The sequence below is a fragment of the Dendrobates tinctorius genome, unplaced genomic scaffold, assembly GCF_039654945.1.
Source record: "Dendrobates tinctorius isolate UK_male_01 unplaced genomic scaffold, ASM3965494v1 ptg000066l, whole genome shotgun sequence".
NCBI lineage: Eukaryota > Metazoa > Chordata > Amphibia > Anura > Dendrobatidae > Dendrobates > Dendrobates tinctorius.
In genome coordinates this window covers 1,644,918-1,669,847 of record NW_027361734.1, presented here as the reverse complement: position 1 = coordinate 1,669,847, position 24,930 = coordinate 1,644,918, and the positions used below count along the sequence as shown (strand labels likewise).

The window sequence follows — 24,930 nt, the reverse complement described above, 5'->3', positions numbered from 1 at the left end:
TGCGTGTTTTGCCTCATTGAGTTGTTAGATAATTAGGTTTTTGCTGAAAGCCATGGTCAGGGAGCCCTTCTTTATAAACCCCAGTAGATAGTCACTAGCAGATTATCCCAGATTATCCCATTAGTCCCCAGCAGATAGTCTCCATTTATTAGTTTGCTTAGCTAGTACTAGGCTCTCTAACTTACATCCTGTATACTGATTTGTATTTCTTGTGTTCTGACTCTGGCTTGAATTTTGACTACTTTCTTGTCTCCTGATTTTGTCCATGATGTGCCTTCTTGGCTTGGTGATCCTTTCTGCCTCTGGTGCACTCTTACAAGAGACAGCCCTTCCGAAGAAGCAATCCACTGTACACTGTTGTAAGATCACATCCCTGTACAGGAGTTAAAGGGTGAAGGTCCGGGTTTCTCGGGAATCTGTTAGACGAAGTGGCTTGTGCCATTTCTGTCTGAGATTGTTTTTGAGCCTGGGGTCTCTGACAGACATAACACCTATACACAGTAATACACAGTATGATGGTCTACTATACACCTTTTGAGGCCACCACAGTTCTCTATATACAGTCTTTGGCGACTACATCTGTTTATACTCAATATGATGACCCACATATTCCACTATATAAAGTATGTCCATGTCAGTTACCTATATACAGTATGGGATAACCACAGCTATCTATGTATGGTCTCCACAATAAAAAAAGTTTTGGCTGGAAGAAAGGGAGGAGAAAAATAAAAAAGCAAAAAATGGAAAAGCGCTATGTTGGGAAGGGGTTAATATTGAAAGTCCCTAGAGAAGGACACTTGTTTACACGTTATGGGAAACCTTGTAATTCAGTAAACTTGTCCAAAATAGAAACCCCTAATGTTTTTGTTTTTTTTACTTTAATAGGAATACGAATGATAGCTGTTGGGGTAGGAGCAGCAGATATGGATGAACTACGGTCCATTATGATGAATCGTAACTTGGAGGACATCTTTTTTGTCAGTTCTTTTGATGACTTTTCAACAATTGTACAGGAGCTGATAGAAACAATATGCTCTGAGAGTGAAAATCCAATAAAAATGCAGCATGCAGAGGTAAAATTATTTAGTAAGATATTGTCGTCATTACTGATTTTATTGTTTTTGATATTGCTTTATACATTGTTGGGACTTGTATTGATCAGTTAGCTGGTTATATACTTAGTTTTACTATGTAGGATAATGCCAAACATCACATTTGTGACATGATAGTGTACAGCTGACTGCATTCAGTTTTAGCATAAGCATGGCTATCAAACATTGCATAGACATCGCATTATTTGATTGCTTGACCCAAATTGATTAAGGTCAATATAATTAATGTGGAACACCTGTGCCAATAACGACCTTGCTATGCAACATACAGTTAATAAATGACCTATTGAATTGCATGCGTGTTTTTGACCTAATCATCTGCGTCATCACCACTTCCCAGCTGTGCTTTCTGACATTAGCTGAACAGATTCAGATTATTAATAATTGATTAATAATGGCTACAATATTAACGATTCCTTAACATAAGGCAACATGGTGCAGCTTTGATGAGTCCAAAATTGCATGCAGTTTTTGCATTTAAAAAAATCATGATTTAGGCCAAGGCTGGGTAATCAATTTTCCCAATGGGGCCACATAAGAGACTGTGATTGTTGTGGTGGGCCGAACCAACCTGCCTAACTTAATTTTTCTTAACAATATTATTATTATTATTATTATTATTATTATTATTATTATTTTAATTTGTGTTGCTTAATAATGGTAAGCAGAATAAAGTATGTTGACTAGCTGATACTGTTAACACATGTTACAATAGTATAAATAGAAAAACCCCTAATTAACTTCATAATGATTTATGCATGCATATGCAAAAGTATCCATATATTAGGTTTGATAGCGACTCAATCAAATATCAATATGAAGAGAAACACGAGTTGATGCTATACCATAAAAATCCTTTACATTTTATTAGAACAATTTTAAAGCAGAATTACAAACATACAAACACGTACACAGAATTGAGCAAAAAATAATAATAGAGGTGAAACCAGTGACACTAGAAACAGAGTAGATAAAGCAAGGGGTGCTATATGTGTAAAATAACCTTTGGGTTAATGCACGCAGAGTAATCAAAATATTGTAGCCATCCTATAGACAATCAGGATGACAATATACATAGTAATAATATTTGCACACGTATCATTAAATATTCAGTACGTTGTTTACGTGGACTGCAACAGTGTATTGGTACCAATTTCAGCATTAGATCAAGTATTGTTGCACATCCAAATCAACATCCACACTGAAGAAAATAGTCATATGTGCAATGTCACCCATCACATATAGTTATATAAGTCGACAATTTAGCGAAGGTTGGCAAAAACATAAAGGTATAGATCAAATATAGCAGCCATTACCCATTGATGTGAATAGGGTAGAACCCCAGCTCTCTGTCCCCATTGCACGTTTTGCTAGGCGGTAGCTTCCTCAGGGGGCGTGGCTTTACATTTTAGTTGTCTCTCTATATGTATCCGTTTTCTCTGATCAGCTGATGGGCTGGAACCATTCATGATGCAGGGTTCAGCTCATGCGCACCAGCACTCGTAAAGTCCTGTGAGTGTGAATCCACCCGTCAGCACAGCGCGGTCACATGGGGCGCCAGCGCCTGACTGCAACCACACAGCCGCACCTGTGTGGTTGTACAGTTAATGTATTATTGCCTCATGGAATAAGTTTAGTTCCATCTGCTGTGTCAAAGGAGGATGCCCGTTGGATGTTTTTGCAGGCGATGCAGTTGCCACAAGGGAAACACCCCTGAGGGGGCCCATTTGAATTAAATGGGGTTTTGATAGTTGGGACATAGTGGCTATACACCAAAATGTCACCCAAGTTTCTACTTCTCCTTGATGTCATATGTGGCTGTTGTGATAAGTACTGTACTTAGATAAAGTAGGCTTGGTCTTTAGAATATTTCAATGTCGTTGAAGACAATCCTTCATTGAGGACATTGGAATATCCTAAGACCAAGCCTTAACTCTTCAAGTTTAAGACTCTTATATAAAAAATAACAGCATGCTGCTAAATAGATGCTACTTTGCAGTGTGATGTTAATGAATGGGATCACAAGTTGACATGACAGCAACAAGCAAGTTGCAAAAAGTCAAAATAAATTAGACTTTTTTAGACTTATTAGTTGTGTTTCCAGAATATTGCATGATCACATTCTCTACCATTACATTGCAATGTAGGAGCTACATATCGCTGCCAATGCACGTGTGTCATAGCCAAAGACCCCTTGAAGTCCCAGCTTAACTATGAAAATTACTACCTGAAATCATGTCAGAAAACACAGTATGTGTCTTATATTAAATAAAATGTTGCTCTTATTCTATTGCTGATTTATATTTGTCTCAAGACACTTCAAACTCTTTGACTGTTTTTTAGTCTATAAATACAGAGTCAGAAAATGAAGAGAAACTTCCCGAGCAGCCAGAAGGACCGTGCACATCAACATGTTCAAAAGTAATTGTTATTCATCTATGTTGCCACCCACATTTCCAGTAAATGTACATTGTGTTTGTTAAATCTTTTTAGCTATATTACTGCTTACTGCTATCATGGTAACTGCAATACTTATTTCATTAAGCCCTTCACGACATTTGACATACCTATACGTCATGGTCGGATAGGTGTTCTTATGTACGTCATGGCAATTGTGTGCAACACAGAAGTTTTACCCAAGCTATCGTTTCCAGGAAGTCGGCTTACATGGTAGCCGAGCCCTGGCTGTCATGTCCAGGAGTGGTGCCTGCACTTCCTCGGGATGTTTAATCACCTAAATACCATGATTGATATCGATCGCAACGTGTAGGAAGCTAAATCTCCCATGCGATCGCCACCGCCCCCTCTTCACAAGGGCCCAATCTTCGTCATGGCAACCAGAGGTCATCACGATGACCCCCGGGTCTGTCAGCTATCGCAAGCCAGTTCAGCCTTGCAAATAGCATGGTCTAAAAGGCTTCTGTCAGTGTGAGGGCTTGCTCACGTTAGCATATAATATGGAAGATTGCAATGTGAGAAAACATCGCATTACACTCTGACCAATGTTATAGAATGATTCAGTGCGCATCTGCAAGTTTTTTTCAGCTTGGATCGGACTGAGAAAAAAAATCATAGCACGCTGCAATTGTGAGAATCAGATCAGACTTGCCAATGGAAGTCAATGCATGTGACAAAAAAAATCACATAGCACACGCACCATAGGTGTTCCGTCTGAATTTTACGCACACATCTCAAATGAAACCCACCATTTCATCAGCCAAGTACAGTAAATTCACAGTCCAAACTGTGAGAATAGAATAGATAGAAATATGTCAGTGAGATATATAATCAGTGCTTTGTGTGTGTAGTTTTTTGTGCTTGTATTTAGCTAATAATTAAATATGTAAATTAAAAAAATGGTGTGGGATCCCACCTATTTATTACTTACCAGCTGAGGGAAATCAGACAACTTTAAGCTGGTGTTATTATTCTGGGAAGGGGACAAAATCCATGGAGCTTCCCAGTTTCACAGCTGTCTTCCTAGCCTTTATTGGTTATTAAAAAGGTGGACCCCAAGAAAAATGACTTGGGGTCCCCCCTATCTTTAATAATCAGCAAAGGCTAAACAGACAGCTGTTGGGTGATATTAATAGGTTGGGAAAGGCCATGGATATTTGCCCCTTTCCAGACTAATAAGACTCAGGGGCATCAATTAGATTTGACAATTCTAGTGCTTAGTCTTGGCTCTTCCCAATTTCCCTGGTGCGTTGGCAATCAGGGTAATAGCTTTGGGGTTGATGTCAACTGTGTAATGTCCACTGACATCAAGCCATTTAATATGGGACACAACTCACACCATCTCTAAAGAAGACCTGAGATTCATGTAACCATCTAACTCCAGGTCTTCCAGGGGGACGTGACACCCTCGTGACAACAGGTGTCTGCTTTCTCTTAGCTGGTAAATAAAAGAGAAGGACCCCACACAATTTTTTTAAATTAATTCTTTATGTAATAGGTGAAATAAGGCTAAACACCCGTTAGCGCCACATGAAAGGCACTAAAGGGTGCTAATTTATTTTATATAGAGGCTTGTGACATTAAATATCTACAGGACATCTATCCTATTTTAGTTATCTCTTTATCTATTCTATCTATATCTCTATATAAGATTGCTTTATTAGTTTGTAACCGAGCTTTAAATGACAGAGAATTACAGTATGTAAAATCTTTTGTTAAAAACGCATTGCATGTGGATTGCATACGGATTGCATACGCATGTCATATGTATGCTAGGTGAGGAAAAAAAATCACACACTCACATAGAACTCTTATGACATTAGTTGACACATACGGATTTCACTCGTCCAACTTTCAGGAGCAACATCGAAGCAATTTTTTATACGCCTAATGTGAGCGAGTACTAATACTCACAGGTATTGCAATGGTGCTGCATTGAAATGTATTATACCAGCTATCAGAGCGAAAAATGTTAAAGTTCAAAAGAGAGATGAAGTAAAAAAGTAAAACAAAATTGTATTTTTTTTAAATATAATAAAAAATGAAAAAAAATTATACCCATAAACATATATTTATGTAAAAACAAAAAGAAACGAAAAAAAGTACACATATTTGGTATTGCTGCTTCCAGTATTACCTTATCTATAAAACTGTCACACTAGTTAACCCCTTCAGTGAACACTGTAAATAAATAAATAAAAAATAAGGCAAAAAACTATACTTTCTCATCATACTGAATAAAAAGTGGAATAAAACACGAACAAAAAGACAAATGTAAATAAAAATTATATTGCTGAAAACACCATCTTGTCCCACAAAAAAGAAGCTGCCATATAGCTCCATCAGTGGAAAAATAAAAAAAACTATAGCTCTCAGTATAAAGTGATGCAAAAACATTCTTTTTTCTATAAGATAGTTTTTATTGTGTAAAAATGACAAAATTATAAAAAAAACTATTTAAATGTGGTATTGTAGCAATTGTACTGGCCTGAAGAATAAAACTGTCTTATAAATTGTACCACAAGCAGAATTACATAATAAAACAAAAAGCTAATTCCTGATTTTTCGTTTTTTGTTCATTCTCCCTTCCACAATTCAGAATAGCAAGCGATCAAAAAATGTTATGTGCCCAAAAATAGTACCAATAAAAGCCATCAACTTGTGTCACATAAAACAAGCCCTAACATAACTTTGCCTGAAGAAAAATATAAAAATTATAGCTCTAAAAATATATCAATGCAAAAACTTGTTTTCACAAAAAAAGTCTCCTAGTGTGTGACAGCTGCCAAACATAAATAGCTAAATAAATCAGGTATCACTGTAATTGCACCATCCCAAAGGATAAAGTCATCTAATCACTTATACCACACTAGGAATGGTGTAAAAAATAAATAAAATCAATTCTTCATCTGCTGTTGATTTGTTCATTCTGCCTCCCAAAAATTGCAGTAAGGCTTTGCTCACATTTATCCTGCACTTTGTGCTGAGCGCTTACACCTGGGTTAACGTGTAAATATCTGAAATACATGATTAAGATGAAATCTCAGAAGGAAATTCTATATAATGAGGCAGATGGAGGCACTGTGGACACTGTCTAGTCTATGATCCGATGGTGTCCGTCTTTTTAAGCGTGTATAAAAGCCACAGTTTTGTGCACTTCTCTAAAAGGATTTCACTGAACAGTGCCCAGATGGACTCCAGAGTAACTCTGCTGCATCATTATAGTGATTGGATCGATCAAGGGTTTCATCTGAATCATGTCATTTGGAAATTTAGATGGAAACACCGATTTAAGGGCTCAGCATAGAGCGCAGGATAAATGTGATTCAAATTATAAAATGTTCACAATAAAGCTTCAACTCAGTCCACAAAAAAGCAAGTCCCCACTCAGATCCATCATCTGTTAACGGAAATATAAAGGGTTTCAACGTTACTGGTAACACAAAGGCTATTTGCATTCCAAAAGTCAATTCTCAGCCCTGCCTTGTGCCCAAACAGTAGTTTTCTACCACATTTGGGGTATCCGTGTACTCAACAGAAATTGCACCAAAAAAAATTGTATGGTTACCCTTGTAAAACTGCTAAATTTGGGGCTAAGGCTAGTTTCACACTAGCGTTTTGGAGCGCAGCGACGGCCTGCGCATGGCCGCCGCTAAGCCCCGCCCCTGCCGCGCCCCCGCTGGTAGCTCCGCCCACCGGCGCATGACGCTGCATGCGCCCTGCGTCCCCTATCTTTATCACAGGGGGCGCAGGCCGTGCGCAGTATGCGTTTGGCGGCGCATGCATCCTTTTGACGGTGCGCCGACCTGCGCCAAACGCAACCTGCTGCATTTTGGTTGCGTCGGCGCACCGTCAAAAAGGCGCATGCGCCGCCAAACGCATACTGCGCACGGCCTGCGCCCCCTGTGATAAAGATAGGGGACGCAGGGTGCATGCAGCGTCATGCACCGGTGGGCGGAGCTACCGGCGGGGCGCGGCAGGGGGCGGGGCTTAGCGGCGGCCGTGCGCAGGCCGTCGCTGCGCTCCAAAACGCTAGTGTGAAACTAGCCTAAAGCAACAATTTTGTTTGAAAAAGTTAAATGTTCATTTTTTCCAGAGTGATTCAATTCCTGTGAAGCACCTGAAAGGTTAATAAACTTATTGAATGTGATTTTGAGCAATTTGAGGGGTGCAGTTTTTACAATGGTGTCACTTTTGAGCATTTTCTGTCATATAGGCCCCTCAAAGTAAGTTCAAATGTGATGTGGTCCCTACAAAAAATGGTTTTGCAAGTTGTGTTGGATAAATTTGAACTTTTAATCCTTCTAACTTCCTAACTAAAACAATTATATTTAAAAAATTACGCTGATGTAAAGTACAGTAGACATGTAAATGTTATTTATTAACTATTTTGTGTGATATAAATATTTGGTTAAGGGGCATAAATTAAAGTATGAAAATTGCTACATTTCAAAATTTGTGCCAAAACTTCCGATTTTATCACAAATAAACACAAAAAATATCAACCTAAGTTTATCACTACCATAAAATACAATGTGTCATGAAAAACTTTCTCAGAATCACTGGGATACTTTGAAGCATTCCAGAGTTCTTAACTCATGAAGTGACACGGGTCATAATTGTGAAATTTGGCATGGTCAGGAAGGTAAAAACAGGCTTGGGGTGAAGGAGTTAAACAATAAGAGGGGTTTCATCCTTTTGGTAACGCATCCCTTTATCATTAATAACTTTTGAAAGTCTTTAATTAGTAAATATGTCCATATTTTATGGGGTTAAAGCATGTTTATACATATTAGGCCTTATTCACACGTCAGAAACTGTAATTATTTTGCATCAGTAAATGTAAAGTGCTGTGGAATATGTCGGCGCTATAGAAATAAAATTTATTATTATTACAGAATTAGTAAGCCATAATCAGGAGTGAAACCTACAGAGAGAAAAATTATGATTAAAAAAGATGATGAAACACTTCCCAAGAATATTTGGATGTGAATAAGGCTTTAGACAGTCATTAGCTACTATAATATTAATAAACAAGCTTGGCTAAGGCCTCTTTCACACTTCAGTTTTTTACAATCAGTCACAATCCGCCAGGTTTTGAAAAAAACGGATCCTCAATTTTCTTTTGAGGATCCGTTTTTTTCCCCCATTGACTTTCATTAATGGCGGATTGTGACGGATTGCCGTCCGTTGCATCTGTTTTTTTTGAGGATCCGCCAAAAGTTGCTGTCCGTCACCATCCTCAAAGATTTGAAAACAGAGCTTGCAACGTTTTTTTCTCTGGCGGATCCTCCAGATACTCATTTAACCCGAAATTCTTTCTGGGTGCTGGACAAAAAAAAACCTCTCTCTCTCTCTCTCTCCTTTTCCAGGCTGCGATTCCTTTAAAATTCTTCATTTGTCGGATCCGTCAAAAAAACGGACAGGTGGCATCCGTTGTCATCAGTACTAAAACGGATCCGCCATCCGTCCTTTTGGCGGATTTTGACTGATGCAAAAAACTGGTGTGAAAGAGGCCTTAGTTGAAAGTATTTTTTATTAAATGTAAAACTGGTGCTGTAAGTCTATTATTGACAGATATGTGTGTATGGCAATATGTCATAATATAATGAGCCCCTAGGTAGATTTTATATGCCTTGTAGTCAGGGGCAGACATACCATTGGTGCAGGCTGTGTAGGAGCACAGGGGCCCAAATGGTAAGGGAGCTCACTTCGAGCTCCAAAGCAGGAAACAGCTTTGGCTCCAGACACATTTGGACTGAGGGCACATGTACCATCCTTGCACTGTGACCTTCCTCTGTATATGTTCCCCCCTACGTGTAGTAAGACTTTTCAGTAGAGTAATCTAAAATTTAACAAGCTATTTGCCGAAGATTTCCAAGTGATTTGTATCCCTAGTATTTAAAAAATGCTAAGAAATTGTAATCTTTTTCAGAAATTTGAAACTATTCATTACATTACTATTGACAGTGATTTCATAGCTAACTTTTGTAGATAGCTCTAGAATCTGCAAGCATATTTTACATACAGGTATGTTCCCCTTTTTGCATATTGTTTGACTTGCTCACTTCTGAGCAAGTCAAGCAATATGCTTTAAAATTTAAATTTAAAGTTTAAATGGTACTGAAAAGTTAGCAATCACTTTTAGCTTAATTTAATATTCGGCACAAGAGTAAGCAGCATAAAAGCAAGCATGTCTCTAACTTCCTTTTGTGTAATTTTGAAAATGACTTTTAACATTAAATATAAATATTTATTACAATTTTATTTTACTCTACAGGGACAAAAAGGAGAAAGGGTAAGTTGTCCTTGAATTTTAGCATTTCCACTATTTACTCTTAGAATGTTAGGTATTTCAACTTTAATAGCACTCTTCATTTAGATCCAATAGATAATTCACAAATGTAGATTTCATTTTAGATATGTTTGATTATAATATTGTTTTATTTTTTTGTATTACAGGGTGAAAGAGGTCCTCCAGGGCAAAATGTAAGTTTGTAAAAGTATGATATATTTAAGTTAATGTGCAGGTTCCCGTTCTTATAATGAATTACTTCATTTTCAACTTAAAGTGCATCTGGCATTTAACAGAATAAGCTGTATTTCATTTTTCGCCAGTATTCTACTTTGCACCCTCCTACTTTAATTTTCTGATCTGATGTGTAGAGACAAACTACTATGATGTCTCCCATACATAGTATAGAGATAAACTGTGGCTCAACTGTTCTGGTGCACAAGTAGGGTCTCAAATTGTAATATAAATGCAAATAAACTTGGCAGTCAAATATGATGATGTGATGACAAAGATTTTAATGCAGTCTACAGAAAGTAGCAAATTTACAAACGTTTCGGTCCTGAGGACCTTCTTCAGTGAATCTACTGGGTGTATAGGTGCTGATTAGAACTTTAATTTAAGAATCAGAATGTCACCAATGGGTGTCAGGCCATGATGTTAGGCCTTGTATTGTCGGTATCCACCACTTGACAACAAGCGGTGGATACTACGTCCACATCTGGCTCCTCATCACACCACGCTCGGGCCCTTAAGAGTGTTTGCTACGATGGACACTGAGAATGCAAGGCCTAATATCAGGATGTGATACCCATCAGACTGGTTAAAAGGGACACAACACAAAAGGCACCTACACAAGCAGTCGGTACACTGAAGAAAGTCCTAGGGATGTTTCATTTGTACGTTTCCTACTTTCTGTGGACTGCATTAAAATCTTTGTCATCACATCATCATATTTGAGTGCCAAGTTTATTTGCATCCCATACACATGGATAAATTACTGCTGTTCTTTCTCTGTAGCACTTAAACAAAAGAGTCACGTGGACCCGTCCTGTGTGACATGGCTCGCAGGCCGGTAACTAAAACAACAAGACAAGGGAAGGGAAACAGTTAGGCCATGTGCACACGATGCAGATTTCCAGCGGATCCACAGCGGATTTTACCACACAGAAATACTGCATATCCGCATTGTGATGTACAGTAGCATGTTAATCAATAGAGAAAAAAAACGCTGTGCAGACGCTGCGGATTTTTCCGCGCGGTTTTCTTGTGGTTCAAAATATGCAGCATGTCACTTCTTTTGTGCGATTTTCCACCTGCTCCATTCTCCAAATCCGCAGGGGAAAACCGCACAAAAACCACAAGAAAAATGGAAGAAATCGGCAGGAAAAAAGCAGGTCATTTGACCTGCGGATTTCTTCAATTCTGCGCAGAAAAATCCGCAGGGCAATAAAGTACGTGTGCACTTAGCGTAACAACGATGGGCCCTGCGATAGGGAAAGGGGATGTGGAGACCTCCTGCACTCTCCTGAGTCAGTGTCCCTAATGCTCCTAACGTTCCCCATGCCAGTTCCGCACCGGGCGCCGATCAGGAACCTGTCACCCTAGCACACCCTACACCTATCCCTTGCTAGGGAGCTGGGTGGCACAGGCACTGGCCCCACCATGTACTAATACACACTAAGGAAAAACACAAACGGGGAAACACCACTTAGCTTTACTCTGTTGCACTTGCTCCTGGCGACAGAGTCCACCACCAGCATGCAGCTCTCATCCTGAATCGCTGCCACCAAGCTCTGTCAGAGCTACAAGGAAATCCCCTATGACTCCTTCCACACCAGGGCTAAGACAGTGCTGCAAGGAATGCTCTCCAGCTCCTTCCTCCACCAAGGATGGTTGAAATGAACACTATCACCAACACTGATTGCAACACCTGTGACTCTTTTATAGCAGAGCCAGCAATCACACCTGCATTATAATCATGTGCACTAAACTAAAGAAACTAGAGTGCAATGGTGCTCACAACAACCGGGGGCAAACTTAGAACAAACGACACCAGAGTGCAATAATCCTAATGGCCACCGGGGGCAAAAACCAACCTTAAGCACAGCTTAGAAGAAAAAGGTTACCTGTGCTTTTTATCAGTCCTGATCCAGCATGGAACATGACAAAAAGTTGCAGCATTAACGTTAAGAACATTTTACAGCAGTACTGAGCTGTGTGGCTGTGAATCAAGCACCCAAGAGGGATTAATTTGCTAGAAGCTGCAGCAGGTTCTACCTTTGTCTGCCTGGTTTCTAACTATGCTGAGTGCTCCTCACTCTTCACCACCCTCTTCTTTCCATAGAGTTTAATATGCTCTGTAACTTGATACCTTCGTTTGCTCTCAGAACATTTTACTTTGACCAAGATGGATTTGAGCAGTTGTACAATGTGAATGTTGATTTCTGGAGGTATGGGGCAGGAGAAGATGTGTCTCAAAAGTGTAGAATGAGGCCAATAATTTTTTCTAACATATAGTATATGAGATAGTTTCTTATATTTGCCTTTTCTATTGATTTATTCAATATTTTTTGAAATTACAGTGAACATTTAAAAGGAAAATGTCACCGTTTTAATCACTTCAGATTTCAAATCATACATAACATATTGAATAAGTGTGTATGTTCTTTACTTTTACTGATTGAATAATAGAAATATACATTACACTAGCTTGGCCCCGTGCAAAATTTTCGCACATTGGTCGTCGGGGGAGCAGGCAATTTCAGAAAAAGCAAGCTGGTCAAATGTAAATGTATTTCATGAGCTGATGAACACAGACAGGTATTTATTTATATACAGTAGATTGGTAATACAATAAATTGTTTTGATAAGTAGAGGCCAAAAAATGTCTTCCGGTTGAGGTGCCACCTGCAGGTCATTGTGTCTTTCTGCAGGTTTATGAAAATGAATGTTTAAACTGAATTTAGTGATAAAATTGTGAATATGTGGCTTGTTTGGCTGTTTTCTTGCTGAAGGGAGCAAGTTTACCTTTCAAATGGTGTATCATGTGAGTGTGTGGGGCGAAGTAATCCCCGAAAAAGCAGTGCATGTTTACAAATGTGTTGGTAGTGTGCTTTGGAGTACTCTGGTGCCACCTGCAGGTCATTTTTCCTTACTGCAGATTTATGAAAATTAATGTTTAAACTGTATTTTGTGATCAAATCGTGGATGAGTGGTTTGTTTGGCTATTTTCTTGCTGAAGGGGGCAAGTTTATCTTTCAAATCGTGCATCATTTGTGTGTGTGGGTGCAGTATGAATGGAGATACAAAGGAATCACCGAAAAATAGTGTTTAGAAATATTAGAATAGATTGTGCTTCTATCTGTGTGATGGAATCATGTTTTCTCTATGTCTACAGACTTTCACAGGTTTACAGCCTGGGGGAATTGACCTATTCAACATGAACTCTAAAGGAGAGAAAGGAGAACGGGTATTATGATATTCCTGAATTCATGTTTTTAAACTAATATAACTATGCTTCTTAAATAATGTGCACATTTAAAATGAGCTATCGTGATGGGTTGATGTTTTTTCAAGAATTCGGAATAAATGTTTCAGAACATGATGTTTAGTTTATCATTTAGTGGTGTTCCACATTTTCTACAGCTAGTGATATTTTTCACAAACATCAGTAGATTATGCTTGGTGTATATGCATGGAAAATCTGATGACTAGATCTAACATGCCCATGAATATCAATTGCCACAGGACATAAATCAGCTGTACTTACTCTTGTCCACACGTCTCCTGTCGGGCTTTTCAAGCCTCAGAACTTGGTGTTGGTCTGAAGAGAGTATCACTCTGTGGTTGTAAAAATGAAATAATATAGCAATCTGTAACTTCCAACATACCACAATTAAAGGGGTATATCCATCTCCAAGATCCTATTCCAATATGTAATAGGTGTAATAATAATGTTAGCAAATACCTCCAACTAGAAATGTACATAGTTCTTCTGATTAGCTATGTCGCTTACCCCATGTGCAGGGCACTGCAGTAGCTTAGGTATCCATAGTTAAGGCCACTCAGGTAGTGACAGCCTGTTATTTCTTAATGGCCGTAACCATGGATATTTAAGCTACTGCATTCCCCTGCACATGGGATAAGCGACATAGTTCATCAGAAGAACTATACTATATTTTAATTGGAGGTATTTGCTAATACTATTTTTTTATTATTATTATTCCTGCTAAATATTGGGATAGGATCTTGGAAATGGGAATACGCCTTTATGAAGAAAAATGCTATAATGATTCAAATGAAAACAAATAGTAAGATTAGTTATAAAAGATGAAAATCTTTCTTGTAGAAAGTAGTTATCCTGTAAGTAAAGAATTCAGTGAGGTGTGATCAGCACGGCCAGTGCTCATGTAGATAGGAGCTCGGGGTCTCTCCTCCTGTAAGTTCCAAGCTGTGCTGTGTCTAGAAACTTACAACTCGGTGCCCCTCTCACAGGCACTTGCTCCCCCTGCAATTACTGGTGCTCTTTGTGGACCAAATGTCTTCACATTCAAAGCCTCTGTTCCTCCTCAGGCAGCTCTAATTGTAGTGGTATATAGAAAATCTAAACACCAAGACATATGTATCATCTGAATAAAAGGGAGAGGTCCCCACTCTTTATGCACAGGGATATCACTTTTTGCAAAGATTATGAAGCCACAGATGACTACATCATATATCATGCCCAACTGATTTCTCCTTGTATTGTTCTCATCTTTGAGAGCCTATAGTAAATATAGAAGTATCATTTAAGACTTGCACTTGTTTTCTTTCTAACACATGTCCTTGTAAATGCACACATTCTTTATAGATTTTATAAATGATTTCTGAACATGTTTGTTATATGTTTGTAACAGTTTATTATAATCATGCCCTTTTTTTAAATATACAGCCATAATGATAATAATAATAATAATAATAATAATAATCATCATCATCATCATCATCATCCATTTTTCTAGGGTCTACCTGGCCAAGATGGTATTCCCGGCCTTCCAGGACGTCCTGGTCGAACAGGCCCTCCAGGTCCACCAGGTCATATGGTGAATAAATTATAATTCCAGTCTGTACATTCAAGTATGTGTGTTTTTGACTATGCAAATGGGGTAAACATACAGGGGTTGTTTTCACAAGATAACTCCATTAAGAGACAGCTCCCTTGCTTGCACTTTTATGTCACATTTATCGGATGAGCAAAAGCATATTGATGGGTGGAGATCTGACTGGTGGGAGTCCCACCAACCTTGAGATTGAAGTGACCAAGGTATCATTGTCTATTTTCCCTGCATAGTGATATTTTCAACTGTAGGGAGATACTACAGTTCTCTACAATTAAGCTAGCACTGCGGCCCATGCATTTTGACAGGATAGATGGGAGTCCCGGTAGTCAGACCCAATGATCAGAATGTTATGACATTTTTTATCAATATGCCATGAATCATGATCAAAAACCCTTTGGTATAAAAGGTATTAACATAAATCTAAGTAGAATTATTTTATACTGTAGAAGTATTCTGGTTAAAATTTAGGTCTTATCCACATGATAACTGAAAACTTCTGGATTGGTTGGGATGTGACTGCTGGTGATCAGTCGGGTTTTTAGCGGTCAGACCCCCACCAGTCTAGTAGTTATCACCTGACCTCGGGATTGGTGGAATAGTGATGTAATCTATATGCCTTTTATTACATATTTATATTTATGTTCCATGCAAACTAAATATTGTACGATTGAACATTAACCTAATTTTATATAACTTTGGGGTTTTTTTTAGGGTCATAAAGGTTTCCAGGGAGACACTGTAAGTAAGCAAATAGAATTAAAGGGTATTATTACTTTTCCCAAAAACTCGGCACCATTCAAGTGATGGGGATTAAGTTGCAATACCAGATGCAGCCCAGGAACGATAGCAAAGCTGTTTCCGGAAAAAAATCGAGCAGTAACTAAGGTTGACATTAAAATAGATATAAAACACAGAATAATCATTGAAGCTCTTACGCCATTGTCCTATATTGTCCCCATTGGGTTATTGGTTTGATGCTATACTAAACATATATGTTTTAGCTAGATATAGCCATTAGATTCCAATCTGCTATGATATTTTAGCAATCTATAGAAGTCTATACACAAAACATCCAAAAACAAGCACCACAAACAATTATTGTAAAAATGGACCAGGCAGGTTTCATTTTTGTGCAGTCAGTCATCAGTGAGGATTTGAAGTTCTTGAACTTATATCCCAGTTCCAGGCCTCATTGCGACTGCCATGTATGTGTTCTATCTGTAATTTTCAAGGATAAAATGCATACACATTAAGTTTATAGGCTAGTCACATGTCTGTGTTATTTTTTTATGGACTAACTGTTTGGAAAAAACTGGAGACCTGTTTTGGATCCAAGGCACAGATAAAATTCACCAACTCAAGTCAATGTGTCTGTGAAAAAAAACGAAAAGCAGTAGGATACTGTCTGTTTTGTCCAAGCACTGCTTATTTTGTTTTAACTGTTTAGTGGACAGGACAAACTTTGAATTTTTTTGCATACAAGAAAAACAAATGCAAGACTAATGGTAAAAACAGATACTTGGCACAAAAATTTGCAAAAAAAAAAAAGAACATTTGAATAAGCTGTAAAGTTGAGGCAAGTCATTGTAAATGAACCATGCCCACCTGCACTGGCAGTTCTGTGATTTTGTCAGTAAATCGTGTGTCAATTGTGCACTGCGAGTAGCCCGAGTGTGCTGCACAGCCATACTCTCTGGTTTCACCCTAAAAACTTAAACATTTCCAATCAATTCATAATATTATCTTTTGACTCACAATACATTTGGTAAAAAGTATATTCTCCTATTTTATCTTTTTAGAAATTCATTATGGTACAATTTATTTATTATAGGGACATCAAGGTTACCCAGGACCACCTGGACCAAAAGGGGACAGAGTAAGTTTTCCTCTGCATCCTACAATAAAAATCATTTTACCCACCTTTTCCCATTTCAGTTTTTTCTGTAACTCCTATAGACTTCTGTGGAAAGACCATGCACAAGTGTGGTCATCTTACCACTGAAGTATATGGAGAATACAAAGACTGGTAATTGTGGGTCTAATTAAAGATCTCTGTTCTCCAGATAAGTGAGGGTCTCAAAGGTGGGACCTTCCCATATTTGGCATGTATGTCATATCCTTTAGGTTTAGAATACACTTGTTAGCTGAGTGTCGTTATGCTAACAGTTTCTATTTTTCAAAAAAATAGTAAGATATTATAAACATTCTTCGTAGTTTTTTGAAGGGGGATAATTTATCCTAATAAATTATCCTAATAATATTTCAGTGTAGTCACTGCTTAGGTGTGGTCATCTCTCCACTGAATGATGTGGAGAATAAAAAGACTAAGAATTGTGGGTGTCAATAGACCACTATTCTCCAAACAGGTGAGGGTCTCAGAGGTGGGACCTGATCTTTTTTGGCATTTATGGCATATCCTTTAGAATACTCCTGTGTAGCCAAACTAACATTTTCTATAATATCATAAAATCATTCAGGGTTATATCATATATTATTTGATACTACTACTATAAACAGTCTTCTTCAATTTTTTTTTTAATTTTTCAATATGATCTCTTGGCATAGGGGGAACCTGGCTATGTGCTGGGAGGACTTGATGGAATGGCTGGACTTGGTGGAATTCCTGGATCCCCTGTAAGTATATGTGTCCTTTACTTTAATCTTGTCTAACACATTTTCATATATTTTTATATTTTAATTTGTCCTTTTTCTTTTCTTTTATTTATTGGTTTATAGAATAAAAATTAGCACAAATATATAAGGAAATAGAGTTCAAAATTCATTGTTATCAGTTAGTAGACCATGGATGTAACAGGTATACTTTGATTTTATATTTTCACTTATTATTTGCAGGGCTCCAAGGGTCATCCAGGTACCCCTGGACATCCAGGACCTCCTGGTGTTCCAGGATTCCCCGGACCACAGGGCCCCCCAGGGATTTCTATTAAGGTATGTGTGACTGATCAACAACAAATTTCTGAAATGTCTCATACTTCAGAAGGAACAGTGAACTGTGCCTTCTTGGGTGTCTGTAGCGTATGCATGAAGATTTCTTTAAACCTATACAAGCCACAACTAACGTAATACTTAGCTTATTCCGCTGCATATGTGCCCATTGTGCTTGTACCATGAGCCATAAATCCAGTTTCAGTAATAAGAGCAACAGGTGTTCTGCCTCTTCCTGGTGGCTCCAAATCCCAAGACTTCTAATTATCTGCTTCTTATTCACACCACCAGGTGTCCGCAAATAGTTTAATTCCACTGGTAATGCAACTGTAGAAAGACCAGGAGAAATGATTCTGTTTTCTTCCAAAATCTTGTTAGTTACAATGAACAGAAGGGATGAGCAACCTAATACAGAGCCCAACTATGGGAGGGACATAGGGACAATCTTCACACAGTCTAATTCTACCTAGCAACAACAGGAAATTTGCTGATTGGAGGAAAAACTCAAGAGAGAATATATCTATATATTACAGGCTGTTCCCATTCATGGGACACAACACTCTCCATCTGAAATCATCAGATTTCATAAGTCCTTGTGCGACGATGGAGTCAACTCTGTCCCTCGATATCATGAAACCTGCAATGAGAGGAAAAAAGAAATACAATGCAACATAATGCAGAAATCATGTCCATACTTGCAGTAAATGTAGTCCTTGAATGAAGAATGAAAAAATAGAAGAATAAATCCAACAGAAAACCCATCTTTGGATTGGGGAAGCCGAAACTTTCAACTCTTCCACCAACACAAACAGTAGAAGTTCTAATCCACAAGGGGAAGTTTCAAATTCAGTTGGACACTGATAGTCCTGTGTCCTAGCACAGCAGCAGCATGTGGAGGCACGCTCCCTGCTGTGGCAGAGTCCATCAACAAAGTTAAGTTCATGTGACTCCTGCTCGAAGGAGCCAGCAGACTGAAGCACTCAGAGAGGTTCCTGCGGCTGTAGTCTTCGTAGATGTGTCATAAGAAACCTAGACTTGTCTCTTGATGATGGTTGAGAGTCTTTAAAGAACTATGGTGCAGGACTTGGAGTTGCTGTTAGGTCTTTAGAGATTTATTTCCCGTCTCCCACGGGGAAGAAATCTCTCCTCTCTCTTTGTTGTCTCTGAGATGGTAACATAGTGTTTCTGTAGATGCCCTGAGTAGGAAGCTGTCTCAGTGGTACCCTGCCTTGAACTGTGATGGGTGTCTTGAGCCCAAGAGGACCATGGATGCTGTTTTCAACAGGCGAGGCTCCTCATTCGGTAGCAAGTTCATCAAAGGGTGATGCTTGGGAAGTGAACATTTCTTGTTCAACATCCCACAGTGTGCTGAGGCTGCGTTGTGTGGGGAGAATGCTAGCACCATCGGTAAGAGGTAGGCTGTTGAGAGAGGGGCTCTCACTCTGAGAACCGAAGTCTAGCACGGCTTCGGTTTGGCCAGGCTTGTAATGGTGATAGGCGTCAAAGGTTGGGAACTTATCAGTTACTTGTTGCGGATCCCATGGCAACTCAGTCTTTGCTGGAAGAGAAGGTGAGGGAGCTACCAAGCTGCTATAGTTGTCTTCATTGGGTTTGATGCTCGAGACCCTGATGATCACCTTGTCTTCCTCTGTAGGTGATGAGTTGTTGTCCTTGGAGGATATTTTAGGGAAATCCTGCAGTCGCTTGAACAATGCATTCTCTATGGCTTCAGGACTGCCCAAACTATGTTCTAGTCTTTCCCATGCAGCCATGAGACCAGTTGCTGGATTACTGATGTGGACGGATCTGAGCCTTTTGACCCGCTCTGTGGATTGAGGTTCCAGCCAATTGATTAGCAGATCCAGCTCTTCAGCAGCAATGATGCCAAGGTCACTAATTGCAGCTTTAAAGGCACATTTCCAACCTCTATAGTTCTCTGGTTGATCATGGAATCTTGTGAGACTGGTCATAGTAAGTTCACAGTGAACCATGTACCTTGCAAAGTCAGACATGTCGGTTTTCTCTGACTTCTGGAAGACAATTGCTGGCTGAGTAGCACTGTTCATATGGTCTGTAAAGTCTTGACTTAGAAATGTAGGATAGTATGGTGTGGTGAAAGCATTTAGTGCAGTAACTGGTTTACTGAAAATAGCTTCTGCCATAAATGTGACTGGAGCTGTATGGCTTTGCTTGGGTGTAGGATCTGGCTGTGTATTGAAGCATGAAGGAGGTTCAGGTTTGAATGTTTGTGGCACATTGGACTGACCTTGAAAGTTGGGAGCTGCAGGCTGATTGATGTCTTGATGCTTTGGAGAGGGGGCGGTACTGTCGGGAATGTTGGTGGTCAGGGGTTCATTGGTTTGGCTCAGCACGTAGTTTCTTGTGCGCTTAAGTGAGTCTTCCATGTTGAATTTGCACAAATTGAGGCTGCCTCCTTGGCTCCCACCTAGGGCTTGCTGGAAGACCTTTAGCTTTGCCATGGCTGCTGCATGTTCACATTCCTTCTGCAGAGCTTCTATTTCCACCCTCTTACATGCAGATTCAGCTTCCATCTCTGCTTTTTTGCATACAGATTCAGCTTCTATCGCTGCTTTCTTGCGTGCAGATTCAGTTTCCATCTCTGCTTTCTTGCATGCAGATTTAGCTTCCATCTCTGCTTTCTTGCGTGCAGATTCCGTTTCTCTCTCTGCCTTTCTTTGGGCGAAAACGGCTTGCTCTTTCATAGATTCTGCTTCGGCACGCGCTCTTATGAATTGCTAACTGAGGGTTGAGTACCTAGATGAGCTTGACTTGATTGAGTACTTTGAGCTCCTAGCAGACCTGGATCTGTGCAATGCTGCTTCTGACATTTGTGTGATTTTTGCTTCTGTATTGTCACAATATCACGCACAGTGCAGTCTCGTTCAGCATTGAGCTGTTGGAAGTCCTGGAGTTCCTTTAGAGACTCTGTCATATTTAATTTCAGCAGAGTAGAGATGTATTTTTTACAGGTGTCTGTATATGACTGGTATGCAGGGAACAATTGATCAAGGGCTCCCTCTGGTGGTAACTCATGAGAGCCGGGCAGGGTTAAGGCAGTCACTTGGTTCAGCACTCTTTTCCATAGGGAGGCTCTGTGTGTTGTAGCAATTCACTTTTGGTGGATTCTAGGTTCTTTTTGACCTTCCATGTAGGATTGGTTGATTGTGTGGATCTTTCACTGTGAACCGTGAGAAGTTCTGTTTCCATTTATTGCTGCTGCAAGACTGGCAGTGAAAGGGTTCTTTTACGACATAGTGGCAGGAGTGCATGGATGGGGGCTGTTCTGCTCCTGGTTGTCAAGGAGACCAATACAAAGTTGCAAATAGCTCAGCTGAAGAGCACAGATAATGTTGTACAAATCTATGAAAACTGCAGCATCTCAATAGCTTATAGATAATCCTTTCAATGTATTTCAGGCTGTGAACTGTTCTTAGTAACAGGTTAAATCTTTGGCTGTGCAATTTTCTGAGGTGAAGAGCACAGAGAATGTCTGCAACCATGTAAGCTGCTGTTGTTGTGGCTTTATGTTAGCCTTATAAAAAATCCTATTCTTGGATTACAGCTGTCTACTGTTTCTGGAGACAGCTACTCCTTTTTACTATTCTGCCTCTTCCTAATTAAGCGTTCTAGTTATCAGCTTCTTAGATAATTGTATAACTCGTACTCACACCACCAGGCGCCCACAGACAGTTTAACTCCACTAGCAATGCAACTGTAGAAAGACCAGGAGAAATTATGCTGTTTTCTTACAAAATCTTGTATTAGTTACAATGAACAGTACGTAAAAAGGAGTAATCTGTACCTAGATGAGCTTGAGTAATGGCTGCTGTAGACTAAACTGAAGAAGAAGGGAGGAGCAACCTAATACAGAGCCCAACTACAGGAGGGACATAGGGACAATCTTCACACAGTCTAATTCTACCTAGCAACAACAGGAAATTTGCTGATTGGAGGAAAAACTCAACACAGAGAATATATATATTCCAGGTTGTTCCCATTTGTGGGACACAACAACACGTGTTCCCTCATTGTGACGGATCTATTCATTATTTAAAGTAGATCCACAACATACCCTCCCAAAAGTATAAACACAGAATATACTATTTTATTATTTATTTTTAAAATTATCTTTTTTTACAGGGTGAACCTGGTGAAACAGGAAACCAGGTGAGAATATTTGCTTTGAATGATAGATTTTTCTTTTTTTTGTGTTTTACATTTCATATTCCCTGTTTGTAAATCTCCCATCAACAGTTCTGCAGAATTTGCTAAAAAAATAATTTATTGCCAACAATTACATAAAAATAGCCTTTTTGTACCTAAAATGATAAGTTAGTGTTAAAAAAAAACCCTCCAAGGACACTACAAACTGATAAAATTAATATTTTGTTTTTCCTCTGTACTTTTAACTATGTGTATACTGTACTTGTCGACGAGAGATTAGTTATGCTTGCTTTTCCTTTTCATTGTGGCACTGTAACTACAGTGCCCTGCAACACCTAAAGAGAACCTGTCAGGCCACCTTAAGTGGTATCTACCTATCTAAACACCCTGCCTAACAGTTCCTGTATTATATTACACACATAAACAGATCTTTAGACAAACTATTTCTAAAGTCCAATTATGATATGCAAATGAGGGCTTTGACCAACTGAGGGGGTGTTAGTGTTGCCAGATTAGTCAGCCCACTTAGTATATTATCACACACCTATAGAAACCTCTTGCATGGCTTCAGAGTGGTGCACAGAAAATGATTGGAAGTGAGAAGACTGAAATCTGGTTTTCACTCAAAACTTCTTTCCAGTATAACAGCTCTTTACTCCCACCCTGCTGTGAAAGTATATGTCAACAAACATTTATCCTCACCTTTTTGAATATCAAACGGCATGAGGCAAGGTTGCCCACTTTCACCTCTCCTGTTTGTCCTGGCCATAGAGCCTCTAGCCCGACTCATAAGAGATGACCCAGATATTCACTGCGTAGTTGCTGGGTCTAAAGATTATAGGATCGGCCTCTTCACCGACGACATAATCCTGACAATTTCAAGCCCACTTGTCCCAATAATAAAAATCCAAAACCTACTTTCAGAATTTTCTAAACTATCATATTTCAAAATAAACGAATCAACATCTAAAATTCTCCCCTTAAATTTAAACAACCCCCAAATAGAGGAGAATAAACAAATCTCACCTTGGAGCTGGTCATTTCACTACATAACGTACCTAGGTTAAAAATTCTCTAATAACATTGATTCTTTGGTTCCCCTCAATCTAACCTCCCTTATTAAATCCACCTCCGATTACATGACCTCATATGGAGATAAAGATTTTTCGTGGTGGGGAAACATTATCACTTTTAAATCTTATATCCTGCCCAAAATCCAATATGTCTTTAGATTGCTTCCTTTGCCGATTTCTACCCCTTTTCTTACTAGCCTACAAACTCGATCTAACAATTTTATATGGGGAAACAAAAAAGCAAGGACAGCTTCCAATATCCTATTTAATAGCAAGAGGTTCGGTGGCGCAGGGCTTCCGAACATTTCAGCTTATTATCATACTTTCCTGATCAAACAGAGTCTTTTCTGGTGGCCCAAACCAGACCCCACAGGCTGGTGTGAACTAGAACGCTTCTTCAACAACAACGTCCCGCCCTTCCACCTCATTCTAGACTATCTTCTCAAAAAAAGACTCCCCTCACTCTCACCCCATTTTTCGTGCCACTTTAGAAGCCTGGAAAATATTATCTAGGCCGAAAAAGGGCCTGAACAGATTTAACTCCCTTAAAGGGAATCAGTCACCTGAATTTGGCAGGCTATTTAAATGACTTCTGTCCGGTCCGATGGGCGGTGTTTCCTATCCATTCCTCCTCCCCATCCTTGACCGCCATCTTGCCTCGCGCACACGCAGTATGCTTTGCCCAACTGAGGGCAAAGCCTAAAAGCATTACTGCGCATGCGCCGGTTAACTATGTTCCAGAACACAGCGAAATACTTCCGGGACACAGTTCACCGGCGCATGCGCAATAATGCTTTTAGGCTTTCCCCGCAGTTGGGCAAAGCATACTGCGCGTGTGCGAGGCAAGATTGCATTGTGCATGCGCGGACTATGGCGGACACCTACTCCAATTCCAGAAAATATGGTGGGCGGCGACCAAGGATGGGGAGGAAGAATGGATAGGAAACATCGGACCAGACAGAAGTCATTTAAATAGCCCGCCAAATTCAGGTGACAGATTCCCTTTAAGAATCTGTCATTCCACACCATTTGCTCACTTTATAACCATGAAATTGATCCTATGTGGGCTGATTTAGGAATAAATAAACTTAAAGATCTTTATTCTGTTTCAATCCGTCTCCTATATAGTCTAATTAGGGAAAAATTCACCACCCCCTCATCATTTCGCCAATACATGATTTTGAAAGACTTGATTGATATCTTGTTGCTGAAAAAGCCTAGAATATCAGAACCTGTGGCCAATCTTATAAATAACATTAACCACAATATATTTTGGAGTACTGATTACCAATATAAGTGGCTAAACAAAAGCTATGAAATGGGAAACGGAACTTCACCTAAATCTAGATCCCTCCGAATGGGAATATGCCTGTTATATTTCTTATGCCTCCACTATTTCAATGTCTCTACAAGAGACTCACCACAAAATAAAATACTCTCAAGATGGTACTACACCCCAGCCAAACTTTCTAAAATCAATACTGAAATCACCTCAGCCTGCTGGTGAGGATGCAGACAATATGGCAGCCTATTGCACATCTTCAAGCACTGCCCTCTCATAAAGCCCCTCTGGAAAGACATATCCAACCTTATCAACCCATTGCTTTCTAAACCCATCTCTCTCACACCTCAACTAGCCCTTCTATCTTTAAACTCAGACCTCATCGATCATTCCGCAATTCCCCTAGTTATACACATACTCCTAGTAACAAAAAATTCAATCGCATTCCATTGGAAAAGACCCAATCCCCCTAAATTTC

The 24,930-nt window shown here is 39.3% G+C and overlaps 1 protein-coding gene across 1 annotated transcript in view; it reads left to right on the top strand.

Annotated features, from left to right (window-relative positions):
• LOC141095090 (uncharacterized) overlaps nucleotides 1-24,930 on the top strand; it is a 616,558-nt gene that overhangs the window by 121,379 nt on the left and 470,249 nt on the right. Inside the window, exons 24-34 of the mRNA XM_073580971.1 lie at nucleotides 889-1,076; nucleotides 3,459-3,536; nucleotides 9,853-9,870; nucleotides 10,035-10,061; nucleotides 13,265-13,336; nucleotides 14,868-14,948; nucleotides 15,678-15,704; nucleotides 16,798-16,842; nucleotides 17,532-17,600; nucleotides 17,820-17,915; nucleotides 22,074-22,100. Coding sequence (XP_073437072.1) covers nucleotides 889-1,076; nucleotides 3,459-3,536; nucleotides 9,853-9,870; nucleotides 10,035-10,061; nucleotides 13,265-13,336; nucleotides 14,868-14,948; nucleotides 15,678-15,704; nucleotides 16,798-16,842; nucleotides 17,532-17,600; nucleotides 17,820-17,915; nucleotides 22,074-22,100 — 728 coding nt within the window. The remainder of the gene's footprint in view (nucleotides 1-888; nucleotides 1,077-3,458; nucleotides 3,537-9,852; nucleotides 9,871-10,034; nucleotides 10,062-13,264; nucleotides 13,337-14,867; nucleotides 14,949-15,677; nucleotides 15,705-16,797; nucleotides 16,843-17,531; nucleotides 17,601-17,819; nucleotides 17,916-22,073; nucleotides 22,101-24,930) is intronic.